This window comes from Ruditapes philippinarum, unplaced genomic scaffold, assembly GCF_026571515.1.
Source record: "Ruditapes philippinarum isolate M1 unplaced genomic scaffold, ASM2657151v2 ctg11370_1_1_1_1, whole genome shotgun sequence".
NCBI lineage: Eukaryota > Metazoa > Mollusca > Bivalvia > Venerida > Veneridae > Ruditapes > Ruditapes philippinarum.
The window spans coordinates 47,350-62,200 of record NW_026853038.1 but is presented as its reverse complement, the minus strand read 5'-3'; the positions used below and the strand labels follow the sequence as shown (position 1 = coordinate 62,200).

Here is a 14,851-nt window from a genome sequence, read left to right as displayed (position 1 = left end):
TGTTTTACATATCAATTGCTAGAAATACTGATATGTTAACAGAAAACATATATATCTGATGCTTGTAGTGGATATGTAAGTCACGTGATCAATGGAGTAACATGTATTTTTCTTGCTCGTGCAATCAATGAAATTATATGGAAATTATATCGATCTAATAGTTCAAAAGTGGATTTACATATCATAAATGCTTGAATTTCGATATACTGGATTTATGTGATTATCATATATGGGAGGAAAAAAGAAAAATAAACGTAAAAAGAGTGACGATAGTGTGGACAATGAAAATTTTTGTAAGGCGGGAAGATTTTCTCACTCACCAGAATACCAAAACTTACCTGTAAGTAACATTTTAAGTCAAGCCAATTCAGTGTTATTTGAAAATGATGATCAACTCAATTTGAATGTGCTTTTTGAAGAAGAAACGTATATTGAATCTAAATCAGAATCAGGGCATTTACATATACCCCACCCACCTAAAGAGTCAAGTCTAACTATGAATGAACCTTCAAATTGTGATATTATGACCTGTTTAAAAGGTATTGACAGTAAGCTTGTAAATATCGACAGTCGTCTCAAAAAATTAGAAATTTTAGAACATAAAGTGGACAAGTTTGACCAAGAAATGAAAAAACTTTGGACTTTTGTTCATGATAATTCAAACAAAGTAGCTGACCGTTTAAATGAAGTGGAGGAAAAGGTGGAAAGCAGCGACTTTTCTGTTGGACTTATGAATGATAAGATGGTCGAAATGCAAAAAGAGAAAGATTTATTGAGAGACGAAGTTGTGTATCTGCAATCTCAATCCATGCGGAACAACCTTATCTTCGCTAATATAGAGGAGGCCCCAACAGAAACTTCTGACGACACAGAAAACACATTAAGAACTTTCTTAACAGACAAAATGAAGCTTGCACAAAAATTTGTTGATGAACTCCAGTTTGAAAGAGTTCACAGAATGGGTGCTAAAACTGATCGACACGGTAGAAAAATCGTAGCCAAGTTTTCACTGTTCAAGGAAAGGGAATATGTGCGTAAGCAATGGAGAACATTACAAGGATCTAATTATTTTGTCCATGAGCAATTTCCCAAAGAGGTAAACGATAAAAGGCGAAAACTAGTTCCAAAACTTAAGGAGGCCAAACAAGCAGGAAAGAGGGCGTGGCTAGCTTACGACACTCTGTACGTAGATGGAAAGCCAGTGAAAGTGGATGAGGCCAGATAGGGATTCAATGAGGATGAACTGAATATTCTATCATGGAATGTAAATGGATTAACTTGTGATAAGAAAAATGACAGTGAGTTTGTAAATTTGATTTCTAAAAATGACATTGTGTTTTTATATGAATCTTGGACCAGTAAAGATAGTGATATTGAACTTTCAAATTATGTTTCTCATAACTTTTACAGAAAGTTCCAAAATAGAAGTGCGAAAAGATGTAGTGGAGGTACTGTTTTGTATTTTAAAGAAAGTCTAAAGCCAGGTATAGAAGTGGTTCGCACACATCATGACACTATTATTTGGTTGAAGTTAAACCGTTTGTTTTTTCATTTTGAATCTGATGTTTATATATGTGGTTTATATATTTGGTGCCAAGATTCACCAGCATATAGTGTTGTCCCTGTTGACTTGTTTGATATTTTACAAAATGATATATATGACTTTGAAAATTTAGGTTCAGTATATTTAGTTGGAGATTGGAATAGTCGCGTTGGCAATAAACATGATTTTATAACATGTGATATTTTTGATAGAAATATGGATGATATTGATTATGTTCCCGATATACCATTAAGACGGGCCTCAATGGATAAATCCTGTAACAGTTTTGGGGTCAAGGTTCTTGATCTTTGTAAAGCAAACAATTTGCGCATTGTTAACGGTCGTCTATTTAATGATATGTCTGGTATGTACACTTTCGCAAATACAAACGGGGCGTCCGTTATCGATTATTTATTAACAAAAGAATGTTATTTTAATATATTATGTAACTTTACTATTGATTCATTCAATGAATTTAGTGACCATGCGGGGGTGTTGTTTACATTGAGGTGCAAGAAACGCATGGATGAGATTAAGGTAAAAAATGAGGTCAGGTATAAATGGGATGATAAATATAAGAGTATATTTAGGTCACATCTTATTTCAAGATTACCATATTTGAATCGTTTAACAAATAATATCGATAAGAATAGCAGAGAATCTGTAAATAACGTTATGAATAATTTTTCTGAGGTATTACGTGAGGTCGCAGATCCATTGTTTTCTAAATCATATGTGTTTAAGAATGAGCCTTATTTTAGTGAACAGTCTGTTTTAAAACAGGCTGACTGGTTTGATATTGAATGTTCAAGGGCAAGAATTCAGTATCTACATGCTTTACACGATTTTAACAGGTTTAAGTCGGATCAGAATAGGGAAATGTTTTGTAATTTAAAAAAGCAGTATAAAGATTTATGTAGAAAAAAGAAGGGTATTTTTAAACAAAAGAAAATGAATGATATTGGAAATTTAATTCATGCAAAACCTAAAGTATTTTGGAGCTATTTTAAAAAGAAAAGTAAATCTTCAAACGACTTATCTGTTGAAGAATTTTGTTCCTATTTCTCATCCCTAGGAAGTGATGTGTTACAGGAAAAGAATCTTGACGCAGAAAGTTTTTGTAGTAGCCATGATTTTAATAATTTAGATTGTTGTTTTGAAGAATTAGATAAAACTATAACTGTACAAGAAATTTATAATGCTGCCAAAGAACTAAAAAAGGGTAAGGCTTTTGGTAGTGATTTTATCTTGAATGAATATTTGATTGAAAGTATTGATATTTTAGGGTCGCATATTTGTGATATTTTTAATGCTATTTTAGATTCTGGGTATTTTCCAGATAAATGGATGGAAGGTGTAATTATACCTTTACATAAAAAGGGTGATAAGAATGACGTTAACAATTATAGGGGTATTACATTAGTTAGTTGTTTTTCTAAGTTATTTACAATAGTTTTAAATAAGCGTGTCACGTCTTTTTGTGAAAATAACAATGTTATATCTGACGCGCAGTTTGGTTTTAGAAAAGGTAAATCAACTGTAGATGCATTATTTATACTGTTGAATGTTGTGCAACACTATTTAAATGAAAATAAAAGATTATATTGTGTATTTGTTGATTTAAAAAAATGTTTTGATACTATATATAGAAATGCACTATGGTTAAAATTGTATAGGTTAGGAATACAAGGTAAATTATTGAGAATTATTAGGGACATGTATACAAAAGTTAAATCCTGTGTTAGATCATGTAACGATTATTCCTCTTATTTTGAGTATGCTGTAGGTTTAAGACAAGGGGAGATAATGTCGCCACTACTTTTTTCTCTGTTCGTAGAAGACCTAGAATTATTTTTTACAAGATAACATTAGTTCTGGACTTGATATAGAAGAAATTATCTTACTTTTACTATTATTTGCTGATGATATGGTTATATTAGGAAAATCGCCTCAAGAATTACAAATGCATTTAGATAAATTATATGAATATTGTAAAAGTTGGGGATTAGAAGTAAATATAGATAAAACTAAAATTGTTGTATTTAGGAAAAGAGGCGGTTTACTAGGAAATGAGTTTTGGACATATGATGGTAATGATATTGAAGTAGTAAATGATTTTAATTATCTAGGAACAGTTTTCAATTACACCGGAAATTTTACTTTAAATCAGGAATACATTGCAGGTAAAGCTTTAAAGGCGCTTAATGTTTTGCTTTTAAATTGTAAAAAGTATAGTTTTTAAACCAAAGTTATTATGTCAGCTATTTGATTCTTTTGTTGGCTCAATTTTGAGTTATTCGTCAGAAATATGGGGATTTACAAAATCAAAAACAAATTGAAAGAATACATTTAAAATTTTGTAAAAATATATTGTCAGTAAGAAATACTACCTGTACTGTTAGTGTATATGGAGAGTTGGGAAGATATCCTTTGTTCATATCCCGTTATGTACGCATTGTTAAATATTGGTTTAAGTTGCTGCACACAGACAATATTATTTTACGCTCAGTTTACCAGCTATCATTAAATGATTGTAATAAAGGATTATGTAACTGGGTAGCCTATGTTAAAAAGCTTTTGTGTGACTATGGTTTTGCAGATGTTTGGAATAACCCACATGATATTGTATTTAAAAACTTTATCCCGATATTTAGACAACGAATAATTGATTGTTTTATACAGGGGTGGCATGTATCTAAAGAAACAAGTTCTGTATTGGAATTATATAATGTGTGTAAAATTAGTTTTTGTTACGAAAATTATTTAGATATATTGCCTGATCATTTGAGACGACTTATTACTAGATTAAGAACTTCTGCACACAGCTTAAGAATACAAACTGGTAGATATGCCAGAAATAGAATACAAAGAAATGAACGGTATTGTCAATGTTGTTCTTTAAGAGACTTAGAAGATGAATTTCATTTTGTTCTTATATGTCCATGTTATACAAGTATTCGTACCCTTTATATTAAAAGATATTATTTTGTTAACCCAAGTATGTACAAATTTATTGCATTGCTGCAAAGTAATAATAGAAATGAGCTATGTAAATTAGCACTATATTACAAAAATGCTATGACTATTAGAACTACAGTGTTAAATAATGTTCAATGATAGATAAAAATTTAGTTTATTAAAAATAAAGTTTAATGATAGATTAAAAATTAGTTTTGATATTGATTTTTCTTCTTAAATATGTTCATCCTCACTTAACTGAGGCTTAATAACAAATATCTGAACAATGACAATTGTTACAATTACAATTATTAATCTCTTTATATTATTTATTTTATTAATTTCTTTATATTGATTGCAAAATTATGTTACTCTGAAAATGTTACTACATGTTACTGTTCAAATTATGTGTATTGCATTATTATTTGTTATTAAAGTTATATATATGATGAACAGTGTACTATGTTATAATATATTTGCAATTCATTTAAACATCAGAAATATAAACAAATACCATGTCAATCTGTTCTGTTCTGTTCTTAACATTACATTTTCCCAGCCTATTCAATTATTTTACGATGTTTGTCAAACAATAGAGGCATTCTATATTACATCTATTTTGCGAATAGACCATAAACTTAAAAAAAACATAATATAAACGTGTCAAAAATTATAAAAACTATTTCAGTAGACAAAGCTTTAAAGCCGTTAAGACTTGACTTGTCCGAGTAAAAAAAAAATATATAACCATTTTATGTAGAGAAATTGCGACGAATGAATTCTTTACCAAATAGTTATTATAATAAATACCAAAGGAAAATATTGGGATTTTACTAATCCATTGACAATGTTCTTTCTAACCTTGTTTACAGATGCCACAGAACGTTTTTTCCCACTTAACATTCTTTTTTATCAGTATAAACATTTTTCTGTAGTTTCTAACTTATTAAGATTTTTTTTCATATACATTTATAATTAACAATTTTAAAAATACCGTATTTTTACATGGAATCGGACCGCCGTTGCGAAGTTCTTTTTTTTTATATAAAGTCAAAGCCCTTATGGTTGAGCTGTATAAAAAACATGTGTTATTTCCCCCGTTATGTTTTTTTTTTTATGATTAAAAACTTCAATTGCAATATCCCCCCGGGATTATTGAAAGAAGGTTACGGGATATAATACCTGGTAAATATGCAAAATTTTTTCTTAACTGTATAAAGTAGTAAATTTTTAAAATGTGATTAATGGAAAAAAACTAGTAAAAAATAAATAAATTATTAACCCAAACAAATTTTGACATACAGTAAAGAATCATGTATAAAATTAGATTTAAAAAGGAACAACAACAATAACTCAAAGGACAAACAAAACAAAAAACAAGACAAGAACCCAGAAGTAAGGAAATTAACAAAAGTAATGCTTATTCAGTATTAGTAAAATGTAGTTAGTGTATAACAAATGAAATTTTAGGAGAATTGGGACTGAAATGAAAACTGTTTTGTTTTGAATTGTTTTTTTTAAATATTTAAAACAATAAAAATGTATGGTCCAACCAACAACTTTTGTTCTATGAACTTTAATCAATTTCACAGTGTCAATTATTCCCAATCGGATAATAATTCTTAACGTGGTCATCGATTATTTCGCACAAACAGAATTCATTTGCATCAAAGTTGTCTTGGATACGCAGCGATCATGTCCAACCGATCTATAGCCCTGTTAATTACGACGATATGATTGGAAAAATTCCATTGTCAGATGCAAACCATAAATTCCCGATTCGTTTTGCCCATCATGGAAGTAAATGCAATCATCTAAGCCTTAAGTTGTAGCAAGTATCGATATTTTCCTGTCATTTTCACGTTGTATTTAGCTCTCTCAGAAAACACTTAGAGTCGTTTGCAAACGGATGTATGAGGAAAAGATCTAAACATTCGGGGGGAAATAGAGAGTTATTCGAGATTGACTTTACCTAGTTGTGACATAATAGATGTGTTATATCTTAATTATATTAAGGACTGTCTGTTACATTTCTCTGATTAGGAAACTGTATTGATCAGTTTGACATGTTACAGAGATTAATGCCCCCGATATACACAATGAGGCTGGTGAGGATACGAAATACCATTGCTGTGTTTTTATTTTGTACAGTTATTCTTGCGTGGATATCTTTTTCAACGTTACACTCTCATGAGTACAGCAAGGTTTGTTTTATTATGAATTATTTTCATGATTTTTAAACAAGTTGTAACAAACTTTTAAACAATTTTTCTTTGAAACGTTATTATCAAACTTCTTTTCAGCGATTTTTTTTCATTTTAAAACATTGTTAATAAGGTTATTTCTAAAAATGTAATTACTACCACATCAAGAACATTAAAAAGCTTTAACGCTGCGTTATTTGCATGCCTAATGAGATAGTAAAGAGTTAGACCAGTATGAATATTCATTTTGTCTGACCAGACTATACATTATCAATCATATTTATATCTTATCGTCTCAGAATAACAAAGTACAGTTCCTTAAGCCGATAATGGCAAGTCTAGGGGTAAATTACTTGTAATTTTTCACTGATATATTTGAATTGTAAGAACGATGCTGCAGTCTAGTCTACGAGTTTACCAAGATCAGTTGCTTTTAATGAACTTGTCCAAATACCATTTTTGGAACCATCCATTTTGGGAGTATCAGGATAAAAATTCAAAGTTAGTCAAACATAAAGAATGACTGCACAAATTTGAATGCTGACCCAACTGTATATTAATGTTTATAGAAAAGGCAGGCTTATCACTGTTGGTTAAAGCAGGGTAAAGGTCAAGGTTATATATGAAGAACAAGATTAGCATGACTGTCTAAGGTCAATAGTTTCGGCTAAGAATTACCAAATATGTAACAAATAGAACCTAACAGAGAGAAGTCTTTTCAGTTAACCTTTATAAAATGGTTAGGTTTTGACCAGACAAATATATTTAGTATAATAATTGCATAGAGATAAACGTGCAGATTCTAGTATAATTCATAATATATGTATTTTTATCTAATTCCTAGGAGGAATTAATTATTTTAAATGTCACTCTTATTCAATAACCATGCAAGCATGCATGCAAAATTTGTTGTCATTGGCTAAATGTTCATAATCAAAAGCGATTATTTGAGTTGCCTTCATGAAAAACGCTTTGATAATCAAATAATATTTATATGAGCCGCGTCACGACAAAACCAACATAGTGCGTTTGCGACCAGCATGGATTCAGTCTGATCAGGATCCATGCTGTTCGCTATCAGTTTCTCTACTTGTAATAGAGTTGGGAAGCGAACAGCATGGATCCTGATCAGACTGCGCGGATGCGCAGGCTGGTCTGGATCCATGCTGGTCGCAAACGCACTATGTTGATTTTGTCGTGACGCGGCTCAATTATGTTTACACATGCCTCTGAGACAAACGTGATGGAATTGCTGTCAGCTTTTAAGATATTTTCAAAGAAATGTAAGGATGTTATACGACTATATAAATGAATGGAATCTGTGAAATACAACGTATTTCAACTCTGTTTTTATCGATCTGTCCTCCTTGATGCAAGGTCTAAATATATTCTTGTCACACACAACATGCATTGTAATTTAAGTGTAAAAATGTTATCCAATTGCAAGTACATGTTTGCGTAATTACTTTTTGTTTTTGGTTTAAAACTCCATGAAATTAACAGGAGATAGCCCTAAATACCCCTGATTAGGAATCAAAATGGAAACAACATACATACAGTATGGCGAAATAAAATAATTTAAGGTATTATGGTGAATTGCAATGTATTATCTATTTAGAATGGAAATATATCCAATTAACTAATTACAGCTAATTGGTTATTATGAAAATCGCTCGATCCCAAAAGTAACATTTTCTAAAATATCGTAATAGATGATGAAGCAATATAAGCATATTTTTTATAGAGCCTCGTTCCACGACCAAAACGCAAGATGGTGGGTTCGGGGACGCAGATGGATCCAGAGAACCAAGCCTTGAAGAAAAATTACGGCGTAAGTTTTTTTTTGATCAGGATCAGTATGCTTCGACTTACCGTATTGCGGCGGGAATTGTCCCCCGGACCTCCATGGCTTGGCCTCGTTAACGCCAAATTATGGGGGGTTTGGTCGAACGCGAACTCGAAATATAGTTCGTTCATAAGAATGTCAGCACTGAAATATGGTTACTTGCAATTCATTAAAAAATACAACTTTTATTCAGAAAGTAAAGAGCCGAGTTATTCAATAAGATAGTGATAATTATGTAAAGTTTATGATACCTAAACTCTATTTATAAAGATTGAAATACAATCTCAGAAGACCTTTTCATGACTTATTATCTCATACGATCTAACACGAACTTGGATCGTATGACATTAATAACTAGGTTTAGAATATTGGATTTTGGCTAAGTCAATTTACCCTCCTTGAATCGAGACAAAATTACAGATTTAAGTTAATTACAAATGTCTTGATGGGAGCTTAAATATCTAATCGATACAATTCAACGTTAATATAGGTGAAATATGAGTATGGCATTATTGCAAGCATCTCTTCTTTGGCACCTTTGAAATGAAATAATTTTTATACATTTTCGTTTACTATAACATGGACAAATGCTAGTACATGTAGTGTTTTTTTCCTACCACAATCAACGATGTTTATACGTATTCTATGGACACATTTCTAGTTTATATATTTATATATGTGTAGATACGGGTATGTATATACATGTATGCATATGTTTATAAATGTATGTATACATGAGTGTGTATACATATTATGTATATGCTTGTATTTTCATATATATGCATATGTGATGCGCACCAGATACCTTAAAACAATGTATGCTTAATTAACAAACATGTACTCTTTTCTCTCTAACTTATAATTATCTTTGTCATAATTAATATATTTTGATGACTCCCCAAATGTTGTTGGATGTTGGAATTTGCTCGATATGGATAATATTACCAAATAGAAACAAAGCAAAACAAACCGCATTTAATATTGTATATAGTATTTTCATTATATATCATGTGCCTGTATGTTCCCATGGATCAATTGGTCCAATGCAATATTTAAAATATAACTTTTCATAGAAAAAAAGACAATAACAAAATTCAAACATGGAAATATAAAGCATCTGCATGAACTCGTTTCAATATCATCAACATAAAAGTGTAAGCATTACGCAATAAGTTAAAAATGATAAAAACATCCCCTACCCCTTAAAAAATCAATAAAAAAAAACCAACGAAATTTGTATCATCTGTTCTAAAAGTAAAATCACATACAATTTGCAGTGACTTTGTTTGTTTTGCCTCTTTATATGCCGCCAATTTAAAAGATTTTCTCCTAATAAGTACATACCTAATAAGAACCGTTTCAATTTCAGAGTCACATTGTTCATACAGGACAAGATGCAATTCGGCGGACGCTAGATGTAAACGATTCACCTCATTATCGAGCCAGAACTGTAATCACGAATAAATTTGGAGAAGATTCGGAAGATGTTTTAGAAAAAATAAAATCTATTGCAAAGTTTATGCACAATGCCAAAAAGCATGTAAGAGGATCCAAAACGTCCGATTTCTTGAAGCGAGCCTTGCTTACAATGAACTTTTTGCTGACCGACTTAGGTTTAAATCCAGATGAGTTATATAACAGAACTACCTACCCTTCTAAACATGTGTGTCCTGAAAAGTATATGGGAACAACGTTTGGTTATCCATATTTCTACAAAGGATTCGAAATTACAAATTGTACATATGGCATTGCCATTTGGAAACTTGTAACGATTATAAAACATGTCAATAATTTAAAAGAAAATCCAATCTCTTCTATAAAGGATGTAGACTTCTTTTTATCATCAGTTTATAAAGTTAATTCTAATTTTAGTGTAATACTAGCTGTAAATAATGTAAGAAACTTTGCTGATTTGAGGATGAAATATCCGAGCTTGTCTGTGATCGAGTCAGCCGGAATATCCGAGGGTTCGACTCTAAATAGCATGGTTGACAGAGTAAGAACTCCGTATGTGTTCGTAGCCAGACATGTTCATTATTTAACAAATGATTCTCGATTAGAGAGGCTCATACGAGAAATAGAAGTCTTGGGAATAAAAGTTGCAGCAGGGGCTATTAGGGATTCTGAAGGGCACTGGAAAAAGGGTTGTTTCCAGGCAGTGTATAGAAATTATACGTTGAAATATTTGGAAGGTTATGACGAATCTTTGCACGAATGTTTGTTTTGTGATTATACGCAAGGTCCTTTTGTGACATCTAAAGAAAACATGGAAGCTATTCCATTTAGAAATTTAAACGAAGAAGAAGGTTTATTTGAGGACTGGTTTCTAAGGATATCCAGAAAGTCCGACGAAACTATAACTTGTCCAGATTCAATGTTTCATGTAAATTCATTACAGACACAAAATTACGGACAACTTGCAGAATTTATGAAAGTTTGGGATTTGTTCAAAACTGTTATGCCAAATGGAATAACGTATGAACAATTATGTGTCAATGAAGTGTATCAAAAACATAAATCAAAAGCATTATCACCGTGTTCCGTTCAGTTTAACGCAGATGCTGTTAAAACTATTTTAAGAACTTGCGAGAATGCTGGAATTATTTGTGAACTGCAAGAAGGAACGGCTCTTGGTGCCGTGAAATTAGGAAAAACTCTTCCGTGGGAAAGAGATGCCGATATTACTTTCCTTACTGCAAATTATACTGCGTTAAATAAACTCAAAGATCATTTTGAAAGTGAAGGGTTTCGATTTAATGACTTAGGGTCATTATGGTGCTGCATAGACAATAGGACAGCTGGTGGAAAATTTACAATGACCTATAAGGGATGGGTGATTGAACTTTATGGCCAGCATATAATGGACAGTGAACGTTTGATTTCTGAGGAAATTAAGCCTACAAAAGTACTTTTGGACGGACAGTGGGTAAATGTTCCAAGAAACCCTGGTTTATTTGTTAGAAACAGATACGGTAGAGAAATTTATCAACATGCAGAACATTGGTTGTCTACAGGCGGGGAAAGTGGTTGGATGACCTACAAGACAGATGTGTTTTTTCCGTGTTCTAAACCAGGAGATCACGATTGTTTAGACAGATACAATGCCGACGGAGATCTACCATTCTTGGAAGTGCTTCCTTAAATGTGCATGTACGATAAAACCATTTCGTTTATAAATCAATTGTCATGGTTTTATTTGCAATAACTTTATGTATGCTTTATATATCGGAAGAGAATTTTGCAATAATGAAATAGATGCTGCTGTTATAAAATAAAATGACAAAATTGTAATATTTTTGAAAAATGAAATTAAAAATAATTAAATATCATCATCAAATCTATTTTCTTTTTACCATACGGAGTGATTGCTATGAAATATATTTACAACAAGGAATACATTTGTAGGTGTATTCCCGTATGCATAGTGAAGTAAATAGCAGTTTTATTGATTTGTATGGAAATCTGGAGGTTGAAAAAATGAACTAAGGTTAGGCAAAAAGAATATGAATGAGTATCAAATGAATGATCCTTTATAATATGAGATTATTATAGTGTTGAGTACAATACCGAATCCCTTTGGACGAGTAAAAACTGTCAAACCTATATCGAACGAGGCGCTATCGATGTCTGATATAGGTCTTACAGCTGAGTCCGAGTTACTGCAGGTACAATAAGAAATTGATATGGTTAAGCTTAAAATGAGGCTACATGGTGTAAGGTATGCAATTGATAGAGCTGTTTTGGATGCTGAAAATGAAAACTGAGCTATTTGCAATTGATATCGATTTCAAAAAAAGCTAGATTGATGAGATTGGATCCGACAATGATTTTTATTGGAATATCACACAGTTCTAACACAGAAAGTTCATTGGTTGTATCTAACAAGGTGAAAAATTATATTATATCTATAATATTATGAAGAAAATACTAAAAACAAACAGACAATACATATTATACATATACACAATGTGAAAATTACGAAATGATTTACATTAAATTCTATATTGACATTTTTTTCCTTTCTTTCAAGGTATAGTTTTTTAAAGCATATGTTTCAATTCAGTCAATTCAACTGTTTGCTGAAATTTATAACGCGACTCTTATTTCATTATTTTATACATCGTGTTGCATAAACGTTTAAAGTTGAGACGAACTGATATGGTTGCGTGCCGGTAATTATCATTTAATGATGGCAAACATATTCAATTCAGTACAGTGCATTTCCATTTGTTTCCTGTTCGTGTAATTTCAATAGTGCATATGATAAAAATGTTATCATATCGTTGGTAAAATATTACATGTACAGTACACATTGTTCTACCAAGAGGTATTTTGTATTTTGAACTTCAAAAAAGCCCAACAAAATACTATACACCTTCATACCTTCTCCTTTTTGCATAATTGGAAAGTTTCACTGGAATTTACTTAGCTGCTAAGGGCGCGTGTAGTATGCACCAAATGGGCGTCTTACATAGCCTTTTTCTTTTAAAATATTGTATTCCTACGCTTTAGACAGTACTTAACTGCTGGTTGTACAAGTAGTACATTGTTGCCATGTTTAATTTACTGTAGGTATTAATCTATCCTAAGTATTAATACAATCTACGTAACATTTGATGGCGGCATTGCCGAGTGGTTAACGCGTCGGACTAGTTATCTAATGAGACACATGAGTTCAAGTCGTTGTTTCCTTGAGCAGGGAACTTTATACTCATTGCTCAGTACTGGTTGGTTCCAGGAACGGATTCGAGAGTGTGTCTATAGGCTTATAGCTTCCTACATACTCGAACTAAAATAAATTCTGTATAAACCAATCTATATAATGTATGTTTTAACAGCTTTAACATTTTCAGTCAAACCAAATGCATTCTTAAGATATTTATTATGTTACAACAATAAAATGCAGTTTGCTTATTATTTCAACTATGGACGCTTTATTATACTATTGCGTGTCTGTTTCAAAGTTAGTGGTAACTAGTGCGCTCTTGATTTGTTTGAAGAGGAATAATTTTCCCAAGAGTGTTAATTATTGATTTCGCGTCCAATATATAGACATATCTAAACCAAATGTTTGGGTCATTTTCTGTATATAAACCAATTATTCCAATAAGTGGTAAAATGTCATAACAATGCTGTTGTATTAGAAAAAAATGGTAATGAAAATAATGTTGTATGTCATATGCACTGTATCTGCAAATATTACAACCGTAAATGCCGTGTGGAAATGTACATATTTATAACTGTAGATTAAATTGGTAATATGTAAAACGTTGTAATTACCTTTGTTACATTTTGCACTCATAAATACAGTTACCGTTAAAAAATCCATTAACAGTGTAACAATTGTCTTCCTGAAAAAGGGAGGAAAATAGAATATCCTTATAAAAGAAAATGTAACAAAAATATATAACTGAAGAATACAAAGTTTTGTTGTTCGAATATCTTAAGTTCATGAAGTTAACTAAATATTTATCAAAGTCACATTATTCCTTAAAAAAAACAAATAAATTTTGTCTTCTTTAGAAAGGACTGACATGAATTTTATAATGTTTAAATAATGGTTTTAGAGAATGTTAGATGCTTTTATTTGAATAAATTAGTGATAAATGTGAGATTATTTGTCATGAAAGTGGCAAAATTTACATAAAGTACTATTTGACTTTCATATATGAAAAAGATGGTTCAGGTAATTGACCAATGAGTAACTGTTTGGATACTACAAAAGTACAACAATATAAAACCAATCTTTTGAAAATTAAATTAAAAAAAAAAAAACATTTCTGACGCATTATATTTGAATGGATAAGGTTTTCTTTCAAATATAAACAGTTCATGTTCTTAATCATGGTTAAATAAGACCGGTACATTTTCATCAGTGGTTGAGTTATAGCATAAAAAGTTAAAAAAAAAGAATAGAAATTTACAAATACAGAAGTTGACAATCGAAGGAACTGTGAAAAATACTTTGCTGTATAACAACTATCGTAATAAAATTATATATAATTTGATTGCATTTTAGGTTTTATTCAACGTCATTCTTCAACTCAACAATGAGGCAATCCATGTGTCCGTTGACATTTATAGCCACAGAGATGAGTGATTCGGAACAGCAACCTTAACTACTCGTTCACAGTCTCTCCTGTTCTTGTATAAAGACAGTCAGTCCCTAATTGCAATATGCTTATAATGCTTATTGTCATAAAACGTTATCCAACGTAACATCTGTAAAAATATCAGTATTAAACAAAGAGACGGTATTATTTTGCACATTACTGGATATTGTACAAAATAATTACGATT

The 14,851-nt window shown here is 31.1% G+C and overlaps 1 protein-coding gene across 1 annotated transcript; it reads left to right on the top strand.

Moving 5' to 3' along the window:
• The first annotated feature begins 6,295 nt into the window (after positions 1-6,295).
• On the top strand, positions 6,296-11,883 carry LOC132732180 (uncharacterized). Its single transcript, XM_060718556.1, has 2 exons — positions 6,296-6,705; positions 9,921-11,883. The coding sequence occupies exons 1-2, from the start codon at positions 6,568-6,570 to the stop codon at positions 11,691-11,693; spliced, it is 1,911 nt and encodes a 636-aa protein (XP_060574539.1). The 5' UTR covers positions 6,296-6,567; the 3' UTR covers positions 11,694-11,883.
• Positions 11,884-14,851: the final 2,968 nt, after the last annotated feature.

Coding starts and splice junctions, on each gene's coding strand:
- LOC132732180 (XM_060718556.1), top strand. CDS start 6,568: ATGTTACAGAGATTAATGCCCCCGATATACACAATGAGGCTGGTGAGG. Junction 6,706..9,920: donor ACTCTCATGAGTACAGCAAG/GTTTGTTTTATT, acceptor TTTCAATTTCAG/AGTCACATTGTTCATACAGG.